The sequence below is a fragment of the Ochlerotatus camptorhynchus genome, unplaced genomic scaffold, assembly GCF_037179485.1.
Source record: "Ochlerotatus camptorhynchus isolate MF236.1 unplaced genomic scaffold, CSIRO-AGI_Acam_v1.1 ptg000344l, whole genome shotgun sequence".
Taxonomy (NCBI): domain Eukaryota; kingdom Metazoa; phylum Arthropoda; class Insecta; order Diptera; family Culicidae; genus Ochlerotatus; species Ochlerotatus camptorhynchus.
This window is the reverse complement of record NW_027040832.1, coordinates 739,407-753,699: the sequence shown is the minus strand read 5'-3', so window position 1 is coordinate 753,699 and position 14,293 is coordinate 739,407. Positions and strand designations below refer to the sequence as shown.

Below are 14,293 nucleotides of genomic sequence, written 5' to 3'. Positions count from 1 at the left end.
AATGCCTTGAATGTTATCACGCAGCACTTTTCGATGACGCTTGGCTCCTCCTTGCCGAGTCCTTTTCCTCGCTTGCCGCGTCCAGTCATTGTATAAAAATTGTCGGTTTTGAATCACCAAAAAATCTGAGGTAGCTTGGCCTTTAGGCATCGCCATTATCTCGCAAATGTGTATGTTCCATTTCAAGAATATCATCGTAAAATTCGTTTGCTCAATCGTCGAATCAGATTTAAGCTAAAAGACTAAGGAACTGTCATTGCCTGCCAAAGCCATAATTTCTCCAATTTTACCAAGACCATCGATTCATTTTTGGTAGCTTTATGAATCACATTGCGATCTACATGTATTGCTCAACTGAGTTAATCTGACATTGATATAGTGCCTACGTAATTCAATAAATTCTCCTTTGTGCATGTACGCTAAAATATTCTTTAAGTCCTCTATTTATGATTTTTCTTGTGGCCAATCAAGAATTGTTCTCTTAAGAATACTTGAAAGCAGCACGCCATATCCATATCAAATACCCGGTAATTTGTCCATACATGCAATCGTGTGTCACCCTTTCTAATAATCGTCTCAATAATCATGCAATGCTGCAACCGGAAGAGAGGTGACACTCCGAATGCAAATGGGGTTCGTAATTTGGTAATTGTTGTTAATAAGGAAGCCAATTATTGCCCTGCCGCCAGAGGGTGACGGTGTAACTTACAAAGCCGTACTTGTTGTGACTGCTGGTTGACATATTTGTGGCAACAAAAGTACTCTTCATCCGCATGACATGATTTATGAAATCAACTAACAAAACAAACTTGAAACGTGATATGCTTCCTGAAGATATTTACAACATTTTGGTTGATTATGATGGACTAAAGATTTATTTAAATAAAGTGAACGTGTGCCAAAATTTAAAAAAAAATCACAGACGTCTGAAGGCGGAAAAGATCTTTTAAATCAGAAATAAAAAAAAATGTTTAAATCTATTAAAGAGTACCTTAATAGCAATATGTAGCAAAAGGAGTTTCCCTTAGCTAAGTCGGTAAAGGTGCAGCTATGAAGCAAAATCGTACTGGAGGCGGCTTGGTTTAATTTCCAATTTAAGCTGAACATTGCAATGGGTCCTAAGTAACATTGATCGATTCTCTTCGTCGTCTTTCTCTTTCGTTAAAAACTTGAGCACATAACCGTTTCTTGTTGTGTTTGTCTTATTAGATGCTAGATAAAAGCTTCATTTTCCGATCTGTGTGCTGAAAATAGGGTAGGATGGTGCAAAACGCACCCTTTAAGCAAAATCGTCAATGGCTGGCGAATGGAAGCTAAAATCAAGAAGAAAGTAATGGCGTTTGGTTCATTACCATGTTTTCTACAAAGATCGAGTGATTTAGAACTACAAAAGGATGATTTTCCATGACTTTCAAGGTATTTTCTAAATTGCTTCCAAAATGATAGCGGGGCAAAACGCCTGATTCTTGTTGCAATATGCACCACAACATTGGGACAAGACGCACGACAACAATGGCCAAAACGCACCACAACATTGGGGTAAAATGCACCCCATGGTAAACAAACCATAACCCCTGCAAGTAGATAATGCAAAGGGATGCGGTATTTCAAATGATTATTTCTTTTTGTTACATCAGAAATAAGGTCTCAAAATCTCAATAGAATGTTAAACTGTGATTCATCAAGAAACATATCTAAAAAATATACGAAACGTAAATTTGTTATTTTTTTTGTGATATATGATGTTAAAAGCTTAATTTACAGTCGATGATTTTAACAACTGTGTCCTGTTTTGCACAAAATGTAATTTTTTTAAGGAATCAGCAGGTCAATACATGATTTTATGATCAAGAATTATTTGTGAAACCTCCAGTTGAAAACAATCACAAACCGTTACCCGGAAAATGCATCTGAGGAAAAGTTATCGCTGTTTTTCTAAAAGTGGGCATTTTACCCCAGGGGTGCATTATGGGCTGTTCTCCCTTACCTGGAAATACCTTTGCATGGCCGTGGGGATACAAAGAGAAAGTCGACGAAGAGAATCCGTCAATGTTACTTAGGACATAATGCAATGTTCAGCTTGAATTTGGTCTAGGTATGTTTCGGGCTGGGGCCTCCCATAACTCAGTCGGTAAAGGCGCAGCTGCAAAGCAAGAACATGCTGCAGGTGGCTGGGTTCGATTCCCGGTCCGGTCTAGGAAATTTTTCGAGTTGGAAAATTTCTCGACTTCCATGGGCATAGAGAATGGTTGTACTGGTCACACAACTATACTAATGCAAAAATGGTATGCCTGCATCGAAAGCTCTCAATAAATAACTGTGGAAGTGCATCTAGAACACTAAGTTGAGAGCACACAATAAGCTAAAATGCTTATCGCAATAAGCTTGAAATGCGAAAAATAAGAAGAAGAAGATGTATCGGGTTGGAGCATTCATCGACTTCCCTGGACATAGAGTATATTATTATACAAATACAAAAATGGTAGAGGCAAAACAAGCTCTCAATTGACAGTTATGGCAGTGCCGTTCAGATGAGACGTAATAATCAAAGAAAAATAAAAGCAATAGCTTCAGTAATATTGAGAGTATGTTCTTAAGAATACCTTTCAATCAATTAGTTGCAAGATTTTTATAGCATGTAAATCAAAATAAGACAAATCACACTTTCGATCAGCTCTAACTACCAGCTGCTCGTCACAATTTGTCACATTTGTTACTGAGTCGCCCTTCTTCCCAAACGTATTCCTCCATGATCGGATCATCAATTGTTCGATCCTAAGTGCTTTTTATTTGCCGTTAAATTCAAAATTCAATAGAGTTAAAGCAAAAATTTATTGAAAAGACACCAGCACACTTTGGCATAATTCAGGAGTCGCAGCGATATGCTTGAAAATTCATCGGCAGAGTTTGGAGTGGAGAGGTCTAGATAGGATGGAAGATAGAACAAACGTCCCCGATTCACCTGGACAAGAAAGAACCTATCCAAAAGAGGGATGAATAAGCTGACTCCTCCCTATTTCTTGCCTTGAGGGGTGGTTATAGGTTATCCTTGTCTGCGCCACGTGATGCTCACTGCTCATCATTCTCTCTCGCACTACACTGCTCTAAACAAACACGTGCTCGAGGTAGAAGAACGCAAAAATAATCGGAATGCGTTGCGTCTTTTGACGATTTGGGCATTTCTTGACACAAGCAATTGTAATCATATTTTTTTCTCGATATATCTCGATTACTTTTTCGAAGAGACGTATCAGCTTTTGTAAACAATGCATTTGATCGTCAATTTGACGTAACTGGTAGCTCGCCCACGCACACTAACACCACTATCAGGTAGGGGAAATTTTCCCCTATCTGATGGTAGTGTTACCATGCGTGGGCGAGCTATCAGTTACGCCAAATCGACGATCAACTGCATTATTTACAAAAGCTGATACGTCCCTTCGAAAAAGTAATCGAGATATAGGTACGATCCTTCAAGGCAAAGCGCTTTTTATGCTCTGCATCAGCTCGTGTGTCATAAATTAGAAGCCCATATGAATGGAGCTCAATATACCTTTGGGCTTTATGAATACAGCCTCAGTAACAATCACCAATTATGTCAAATTACGAACACAATGCAATTTTCAAAAGGCGACGATCAATGCCAATTACACAGGATTCGAGGATATGGCGTGTTGTTTTTTTTCATAAACGTTCTGCCGGGTGAACTCGATCAATAGCCTTGTTAGAATAGAAGTCGATCGGAGACATTGTGTCTGGCTGGAGAGGCTTTCCATTCGCTTCGCTTGGGGTATAGAAAGCACCCGATCAGTTTGAAGAGAGCATGCATTATTCCGATCACCGCCAGGTGTGAGATGATTTTCCTCTGTGCCTAAGGGTCTACTAACAGTAAGAAAACCCATGTTTTCATTGCTTCTAGAATTTTAACAATATCGATGTACAATAGGTAAACAAATGTTATTTTATTCAAGCAACTGACGGTTTAAAGGTTTTATGAAAGACCAGTACGATATCGGAGTTAAAACTAAATCGGTTGCTTTATAGATAGGTATGTCTACGTGCATGGAGTTATTGTCGTAGTGTTACTCTCCTTCGACCGGATTAATTTCGGATCATGTTTTTTTCTGGTTGTAGTATTTTTGTTATTAAAGTGAAACAATGTGACAAGCATGGTAAACAAAGATTCAGCGAAACTTTTCCATCTAACGAGGTTAGAAGTGTAGTTTGAGTTCAATAAGAACAATTCAGATGCGCGGCAGATCTGATATTCAAATTCGATGCTTGCTTCTCTTTGGTAGGTACACACAAAAAACAAAAATTGTTGTAATAAAAAATAATGCAATTTCAAATTAAAAGTTTCCCTAATTTCGTAGTTTTAACTATGAAAAACTCAAATTGAAAATTATTTCTTTTGGTTTGACAATATTTCTTTCACTTTCGACTCGTAATTTTAAAAGCTCATTTTTGAAAATAAAAGTTGTACAAAAATACGTCTTCATTAGGAAGTTTTTGGAAGCACAACCTACTTATACCGCCAAATTTTACTTGACGTCATAAGCAACCACAAGAAGGAGGCAAGAAAACGTTGGAAACATTATGATTTTCCGCTGCAGCAGGGAATGTTAGGTGAGTTGAAATTTGATAGGGTTTATTATGAATTTGTTTTTATTTGTTTTATTTTAGCACCAAGTCCGATTGTTCACGGAATTAGCACAGCTGAAACGCAAATTTTACCCGAAGCAAGGACAGTGAAACAGCAGACGGGAGACGGTTTCTCCGGTGAGAATGGAAATCCTGATGAAAGGAATCAAGGCTTAGCACATTGTTGACACCTTGGACAAGCAAATTGGAACGGATACACATTCCTCGACTACGATCAAAACGACTTCTGACTGCAAACAGGTGGAAGTAACGTTAAAATTCGAAATCTTTTTTTCGCCACTGAATGACCATGGGGAGCGTGAGGAGTCCACCCGAAAAACGATCAAAGTTGATCCATAATCTACTGGAAATAGTTTTAAAAGTTCCTGGCATCATACGGGCGAGCGACCGGGCGAGACACTGTACAATGCGCTTTGAGAGACGCAAAGTTTTTCCCACTCGGGAGAAAGAAAGTTAACATCATATCTTTAATATTGATTGTTTAAAATATCAAAAAACATATTTTTGCATTTTTCTTTCAAATAATAAAAACTTTTAATTGAATATTAATAAGATTTTGGAATGAAAACGGACGTGATAGTGATGAAAGTATTTGTTTTCAAATTTAAAAGGAAATATATGTAATCCTAACTATACCAAAGTTTCAGGCCAAAAGTTTATTTTGAATCAAAAATAATCTGTTTTTAATTTAAACACTGTTATGGTTTTCATTTGACAGTAATACAATTCAATTTGAAAGTTTCAACGTTTAAAAGTAGTGACCGGGCAACTTTTGATTTAACAGTTGGCCTATTTTTGTTTTGAAAGCTAACCGCTTTCTACCAAAAAGAACCAATGCATACTTTTAATTCTATATCAATGTATTTTTTAATTTGAGCAACGATTTTTCTTTGTGTGTACCATAATGCACCGATATCCGGACCCATAGTTTATAAATCCAGACACTTATAAAAGCTGATTATCATTACCTACCATGCTCAAAATAGCACGTAAATTTTAACATGACTTTATGTCATCATTCATAATCATCACAGTTGATTGTGATTGTGATTTCCTTTAAATTCCGTTAATATTGCTTATCTTTTGACAGATACGCGTATTTCGTCTACTACTTGAAGATTTTATCAGTGCCAAGTACTCAACAAACGTAATAATTAATTACAAATGAAAGGTCCGGAATTCGGTGCTACAGAAACAGAAATAGTACATTTAAAAACCCGAATTTATCCACCTATGGTGTGATCAGACCCTTCTTACTTATTCAAGTTTATTTATTTTATTGTCATTATCAGTGACCAAGCCCCCCACCCCCGTGTCATCCAGTGACGCTACGCCACTGCCTGGGGGTACCCGGAATATATCCGGGTGTAGTCTATTTGGTGAGGCTACCAATCACCTTATCATCGTATTTTAATGTGATTTAATGGGTTTTAATTCAATTCATATTCAAGCAACTTCCCCAAGGTACCCGGAACATGTCCAAGTGTGTCCAATGTGGTCTGGAACACTTAACACGACTTGCATTGATCTTATTTTTGAATTCTGTAGTAATTTGATGCGTCGCATGATGGTTTTAATACGTTTTCCGTTAAATCCAGCGTGAAGGTCCTTATTCACGGATCTTATTCCGGCCATATCTCCGGAACCGGTTCACCGATTCCAAAACCGTTCAATAGCGTTCAATGGGACCCCAAGACCTATCATTTGGCGCCGAGTTCGTCCAAATCGGTTGAGCGGTTGCTGAGAAACGTGAGCGCATTCATTTCGTTACATACACGCAGAAAAATTTACCGTCGAAACAAAAATATTTGAGGTAAATTTAAACGTAAACTCAGTTTGTTCTGGCCACAAACATAAACTTGGTTGATTTCAAACGTATTCTGTGTTTGAATTCATTGATTATAATGTTTAAAACAAAAATAATGTTACGTTTATTTTAAAAATATTCGTGTTGAAAATAAACGTGAATATTTTTGATTTATTTGGAAACTATATGCGATCAAAAATTAATATGTTTATTTTAAACATGCTTTTCGAGTTTAAAATAAACAAACATATTTTGAAATTATTTTAGCATTTGAATGCTGCATAAATCAAAATAAAATGGATAGCAAATAAATGGAAATTTCAGCTATTATGGAAAGTCTGTGGATGTTTGGATCCGGGGAACCGTCGGGGTGGGTGTCCGATCCGATCCAGTTCAGTAAAACCGGTGAAACTTTGTGATATTAGCGTCATTTTTCGTTTCTGACGCTGGTCCTCATACCGGCCTCTTTCTAAGTTTAGTGTTCGGGGATGATCTGTTTTTCTTTCGACGTCGGGTGGATGGTGAGGATGATATGGGGATCGGCATCAGAAACGACGGATTGACGTTAATATTGTGATGTTCCACCGGTTTTGTCGAGCTTGGAACACTTGCTTGCGTTGGTTTCCGGACCCTCTACTTTGGTTTCGCCGCTTGCAGGCCGTTTTCGGTTAAGTTTGCCGAATGTAAACAAGAAGGAAAAAAGGACACGCTAAAAATTGATTACCCAGATTATGTATTGTTGAAATAAACATGCTTTTGAATTTAATTTAAACATACATATTTTTGTTGAAAACGTATTTTTAATTTACTTTGAACTATTCATATTTTTATTTAATAAACATATATATTTTTAACTTAAATGAACAAAATTTGGTTCCGTGTACACACACACATACACACATACACACATACACACACACACACACACAGACATGTTCCGATCTCGTCGAGCTGAGTCGAATTAAAGAAATTATGCATTTTCGTGTTCAATGGTTTTGGTTTATTCAATAGATAAAAAAAGAAGCAAAATTTAATGAAGCAATTTCTTGCTAAAATTTTCCAATCGCAAGATATTTGCGATCAATTATGTATATAAATTCAGGATTTTTTAGTTTTTTTTTTTCTAGCGTCTTGGAAAAAAAAAACCTTACCTTAATTCGAAGTGTTTCTGGTTAATTGACAAAGTCATGTGATATTCGGTCATTCCGAGAATTTGTATGAACCACTTCAATACTGTTACGCATTTGATGATGATGATGATGGTCCCACCTCTTACCCCTACAAAGGTTTGAGCTGGACGATTTATCTTCAAGATAATTAAATATGACAATTTAACCAGGTTTGCAAACAAAATCGAACTGGTTACAGTTACAAATATAAATTCCCTCTAGAGTTCACAGTTGCTTCACAGCGATATAAATGTGAACCAGAAACGTTTGGTTGCTGGGTTCATTTTCAAAGAGCTTTGGGGCGACTCAAAACAAACATAGTGTAGAACTAGAATATTGACTAAAATGGGGTACGTTAATCGATTTGCTTGGGACCAATAGGCTAGTCAAGTAGTGAGCCAATTTAAAATTGTTAGTTTCCACAGGTTGCTATTAGCATATGCACACATCCAGAAAGTTTCATTGAAATCTGAGAGGGTGCTGCCAGTTCCGAATACGATTTGGCGCGAAATGCGTCCATAGAGGTAACTCTAAGACCAGAAGGTCCCGAAGAAACGTGCTCAACTTTTTAGCTCAGCTCTGGTACTATCTTCGGTGCCGAGCTAATCGATTCACCCCTCGAAACATAGGAAAATCCAGGAACCCCTCATTTTATCTGTCAAACTTTCATAGCAAATCAAAACAAACATAGTGTAGTACTAGAATTTCGACTAGAATGGTATAAACAAATTATACATATGTGTCGGACACATAATTCTTATGTGTACATATAAAATTCATATATTTTTTTTTCCTTTGGTTTGTTTTTTCCGTCGATCTTGTTTTCCGTGCTGAGCACCAATGCTACCGATGTGCCAGGAAGGCAGCTCCCACACCTGGACCCTACCTATCGACCCATCAACTCATGAACCGAGGACCAACGGCTTTACTTCCCATCCGAAGGAAGGCGTGATCAGAGATGTTATGCCTCAGAACATCCTGGTGGCGCCGACTGGGATTGAACCCAGGCCTGCTGGGGTGAAAGGTAATCACGCTTACCACTACACCACCGGCGCCGTTATAAAATTCATATGTAACCACACATACTATTAATTTGACTCATGAATTGCAAGTTTACTTCAGAGTGGATTATGTTTATTCACACATGAAAATCATGTGGAATTTTCGGAATTTTACATGGAAATTCGTCAATGAAAATGTGTCGAATTTTAAGAGTGAGGATTACATACTTTTAAGTTGTTTTCACTCAATGTCTAGTTCAAACTACACAGCAAAAAAAAATGTATTATCGCTCAACGTAATTCAAGCTGATGTATGAAATAATGATGTAATAGCAAAAAGCAGATACAATATTACATCAATAGATGTAATTTTGTTCGCAAAATTATGTACATCGTACAACGTAATATTACACAACCGGCGGAATGACCTCTGTGCAGCTGTTTGGATGTAATATTCAACAACTTTTTTTTCTGTATACTCAAAATTGAGTTTTACATGACTTACTCAATTTTAACTTGGCGCACGGAACTGTCGAGCTGGGTGACTGGAACTCAATGTTGAGTTGTTTTGCTATTTTCTTTTTTGGCAATAACAAGAGCACGGCCAATCATACCAACTCAGTGGCTGAGATTAATTGACTCAGAGTATTTTCTTTCCATACAAAATTTACTCAGATATGAAAAAAAAAACTGCAGTTACACAGCAAAAAAAAATGTAATATCAATCAATGTAATTCAAGCTGATGTATAAAATAATGATGTAATAGCAAAAAGCAGATACAATATTACATCAATGGATGTAATTTTGTTCGTAAAATCGATGTACATCGTACAACGTTATATTGCACAACCGATGGATTGACCTGGTTGCAGCAGTTTGGATGTAATATTCAACAACTTTTTTTTTCTGTGTACTCACAAGCTATGAGTAACTGCAGTTTATTCCAAATCTGAGTAAATTTCGTATGGACAGAAAATTCTCTGAGTCAATTCATCTCAGTCGCTGAGTTGGTATGATTCACGGCAACCGCAACATACCTAATAATCACTACAAAGTAAGCATGTTCGAGGGAAACTGGGACTACATATGAAATGAGTAAAATTTTACCCATTTATGAGTAATTACAACTACAAAAACAAGTAGTAAGTATTCATTTTTGAATTACAAATAATCATAAATGGGTCATATTTTTACTCATTTAATGGGTAGTCCAACACGGTAAGAAAAAAGTACCCAACATTAAGTTACTTTCACTCAACACGTGGCATCAGTGGGGTTAGGTAAAATTAAGTTAAACAAGAAAACTCAATTTTGAGTAATCCTGATGAAGAATCCATTGAGTAAAAATTACCTAACGATCAATCGAATGGAAAAGGTGAAAAATACCCAACGTACCAGCATGCAACCGGTTTTCGTTGCAACTTTTTTTGTCACTACCCCCTACGGATACCATACATAAACGATATCATAGATGGTACGACCATACCGCATAGAGTTGGGATGATATCCTGAATTGACAAAGTAACCACCAAGCCCGCTAACTACCCGATAATCGCCCTTTTTGCTATATAAGGTAATATAGGGTTTCCGAACATTACATAAGTCGTATATCAGCCTTATATTGCAAAAAGGGAGATTCTATGCGTTTCTTATGTGTATGCGGGATATGTACCAAATACTAACGAAGACTAATGCGAGGACTAATTGAGCAGGAACGGAGGCGATGGAGCACAAACAAATGACAACGTCGATGGTAGTGCAGGTTGCTATGATTTTCATCCAAAATTAAGTTAAAAGTACCCAACGGTGAAACCATAACGGTTGAGTACTATTAACTGAAAATTGAGCTCTTTTTTACTTTGAATCGCAGCGTGTTTTAGTTAAACGGAATGTATCGATAAATATTTCAGGATATTCTCCGTAAATTACTTTACGCAATTGATGAATCTACGTTACGGTCGGCCTGCAGATGGAAATGATGTGAAAATGATACTGACGTTTTGCTAGCTGTCAGATCGTATGGAATATTTTTTAGTACATCATCACTTTTGTGGTTTTGGATTTCAAACCTAGGTGTCGCATGCACTGGTGCAGTTTCGCGTACAATTTACTAACTTGACCATTTTAAACAACTACGGAAAGTACTAATTCAATCAATAATGACAAATACTACGTTTTGAGCTAAACGATGATTAACAGAAAATTAACTTAAATTTAAGTTCATGTATTATTACTCAATAGATGAGTAAATTTGACCCATCGCCGCTTTTCTGATTCTTTCAACGGTATAGACCTCAAATGATAGAACCCAATGGTGAGTTTTTTTAAACTTAATTGGCAAATCAAAGTTGGCTCTCGTGGAGAATAGAAGAACTATGAAAGTGATGATGGTTTCAAAATTTTCCACGGGGAAGTATACGAGTGCAATCTTAAAATGCTTTTATTTTGTGAATGGAGCATTTTATTTAAATCTGGTTAGTGCTACGTTAGTAGAAAACTTCAGGACTACTCAATAGACATATAATACAAAAAACATAATTTCTTTTCAGATTTTTAGGTGTAAACATAGACTTTCGCTTTTCTACCACTGTAGCAGTAACCAGATTTAAATAAAATGCTCCATTTTCAAAATAAAAGCATTTTAAGATTGCACTCGTATACTTCCCCGTGGAAAATTTTGAAACCATCATCACTTTCATAGTTCTTCTATTCTCCACGAGTGCCAACTTTGATTTGCCAATTGTGAAAAAAAAAATTTCGTACCATACAGTCTCCCTCGAAAATGCTTAATTTGTAGTCATTATTGGGTATTTTGCGGTTACCGTGTTAGCCGTGAGGGTAAGTGAGAGGCATCAACTCAAAAGTAAGTTTAAAGAACTCAACCGTTGGGTAGTTTTGGTTCTCCGTGAATAGCGTTCTTCATCTCTGATCCGAAGCTGTCAAACAAAATTATTTTCTTAGTTTTTGTTGTGATTCATTTTCTCAATAAAAGATTATGGTGGTTTTTTTTTTAAATTTTTATTCAATCATAAAAAAAATCTTTTTAGGTGATACGAATCGTGTCGACAATATATTTTCTTGGCTGATTTCGTTGTGAGAAGTTTGATCAGTGCGTGAACGAATCATTCAAATTCGTGAAAATGGCACCCAAGGAAACAACGAAGAAAACCCTTAAAAGAAAGGCAACGCCGATCCAACCAAAGGTTCGTCACATCCGTCACATTCATAGGGGCAAATTAAAATCCAAAACCAATGTTAACATTTACCACAGGAACCCACAAAACGTCAACGGAAGATCAATACCACACCCAAACCGAAGAAATGCATCCAATGGGTTAATCCGGCGCTCAACCTAATCCAGAACGTCGCTGGACATCCAACGGTACACGCTTTGACTCAATATGCCCACAGCCCCATCCTCCAGCTTCCCCTGCAGGCAGGTATTCTGACACAAGATACCATACATCGACACTTTGAGCCAACATCGTGGAACATAACTTATCCGGTTCCCTTGATAACGCACCCAAACAATCCTGAGTACGGTCAGCGGGAATTCATTGATCCTATACTGAGGTTGGTGAAAGCCAAAAAGTCTCATTCTACTACTTTGCATCGTATGAAGAGTACCTATTCGAGAAAGAAAACCATGTTAAAGAAGGTTTGCAAAGGAAAGGAACGAAGTTTGTATTCCAGCATGGTTTTTAAAGTTGCCGAACAGATTGAACGCGACCCAGATCGATGGTTCTCCGATATATTTGGATACGATTACTACTTTACCGGAGGGAATATGGCCATTGTCGATAGCGAGAAATTCAGATGCATTATAAACACCGTAGGCGAGAAGATGGATGTAGTTGAAATAGTTCAATTCACAGTGGATGAAAATCGCCTGAATGTAGACAACAACCAGTTGGAACGGTATGAGCTTAGTAAAGAACATGGAGCAGTATTCGAGATATGCTGGTCGGAAACAGAAGATGCATTTGAGGATGAGTCATTTTTGGACAACAGCGACTTGAATGTTTTCACTGATGCATGTTTGATGATTGCTGTTAGGAGGAAGCATAAGATTGATGTACTTTTGACTAATGGTAATTCCAAGAAAACTAAGATAATTTCATCAGAGATACCATTTATTACCTGTTGCTTTCCTCAAGAAAGAGGTGATTCTCTTCTATGCACTTCTGATATGAATAAAAAGCTTAAAATCTGGAATTATGGCAAAAATGAAGTGCTTCATGAGTTGCAACTTAAAAGGGCGGACGGAGCGGATGATTGCTGGACATGTATTCGCCCAATCAGAAAGAACTACGTGGTTTGTTTGGACCGAACCACAATCAAATTGTTCAATACTACATTGAATCTAGCGTTAGTGCTAGAAACCCCCCTTGCCGTGTGGTTATGGACATGTGAAAGAGCATCCTGCATGGAAGTTTGCATTGAAAACAGGTTCCTGTTCATAGGAACAACTCATAAATTGCTGGTCATTCAACTGGTTGACTCGCAAGACAACGGACCGCCGGAATTTCAACAGATCATTACCTTTACACACAGTTTGAAGCACTTCCCGACGATGGTCAAGTATGGGTCGGATTCCTATCAAAACTACTACGTTTGGATTTCGTCGCAAATGCCCGGTGATACGACAATTTGCAACTTTTCAAAAGTACCTCCTAAACGGTTCGCCACCAATAATCTACCGCAAAAACCGTTCACAGTTCACGAATCATATCATTTGGCCTGTATCAAGGGGAAATGCATCTACTCAGCATCTGCTTTGAAACATCGACTCCACCTGTTCCATTCCGGCTTGGCCATGCTGGTTGATTCCGATCGCACCCATTTACTCTTGCAAACCTCGTTCGGTGACATCTTCCACCAGCAAGTCATCGATGAACACGACGAAAGCAATGCCAACGAAATTCCCACTCTCTACCACTCGTGGATGCTCAAACTCAACACACTCAACGATGAGCAACCAAGGCCTCTAGCAACAGACTTTAAAAGTTTTCACGGTTTCAAAAAGATCCTTACCTGCACCAACATCGATCCTCCAATTGTTTCTGAACATCCGGATAACCCCTTCCGAAAGCGTTTACGTTGGAAGCAGACAGTCGAACAGCTTCATCAATATAAAGACCTCCTAGCACCGGGCATGCTTTCGATCTGGGGCTATCGTCCGGATGTCACTCGCGAAAAGCAAAAACGGCGACGGCTGTCCACCGACGAACCGATGGATGTAACGGATCGTGTTGCCAGCTGGCTGGATACTACTGCAGTTGATGTTACGGTTACCAAGGAACATCAGGAAGTAATGGAAGGGACGGCGATCGTGCAGATTGTCAGTTGTCGTGAGGATATGCTTCAAAGCGAGATGGAAATCGTTGAGGATGTAAAGCCAGTAATTGCGCACGATACTGATGTAACGTTCATTGGTCCGGTTAGTTCCAGTGGAATAGTGGCTAGGAAACCAAGAGAAGCGACGAAACCGAATAGAAGGAAGTACGTTAAAGGATTCTGAGATCCGAAGGGAATCTGTACTTGAATATTTTTTTTAAACTGCTAAATAATGCTACCGCCATATGATAGAAATTGAACAATAAAGGATTTATATCATCGCAAAAAAATCTTTCTGCTTCATTGAGAAACAGCC

At 37.9% G+C, this 14,293-nt stretch overlaps 1 protein-coding gene across 1 annotated transcript; it reads left to right on the top strand.

Moving 5' to 3' along the window:
* The first annotated feature begins 11,692 nt into the window (after positions 1-11,692).
* Positions 11,693-14,207, top strand: LOC135709009 (uncharacterized). Its single transcript, XM_065231209.1, has 2 exons — positions 11,693-11,843; positions 11,912-14,207. Exons 1-2 carry the CDS (start codon positions 11,781-11,783, stop codon positions 14,159-14,161), a joined length of 2,313 nt encoding a protein of 770 aa, XP_065087281.1. The 5' UTR covers positions 11,693-11,780; the 3' UTR covers positions 14,162-14,207.
* The last annotated feature ends 86 nt before the right edge of the window (positions 14,208-14,293 follow it).

Coding starts and splice junctions, on each gene's coding strand:
- LOC135709009 (XM_065231209.1), top strand. CDS start 11,781: ATGGCACCCAAGGAAACAACGAAGAAAACCCTTAAAAGAAAGGCAACG. Junction 11,844..11,911: donor CAACGCCGATCCAACCAAAG/GTTCGTCACATC, acceptor CATTTACCACAG/GAACCCACAAAACGTCAACG.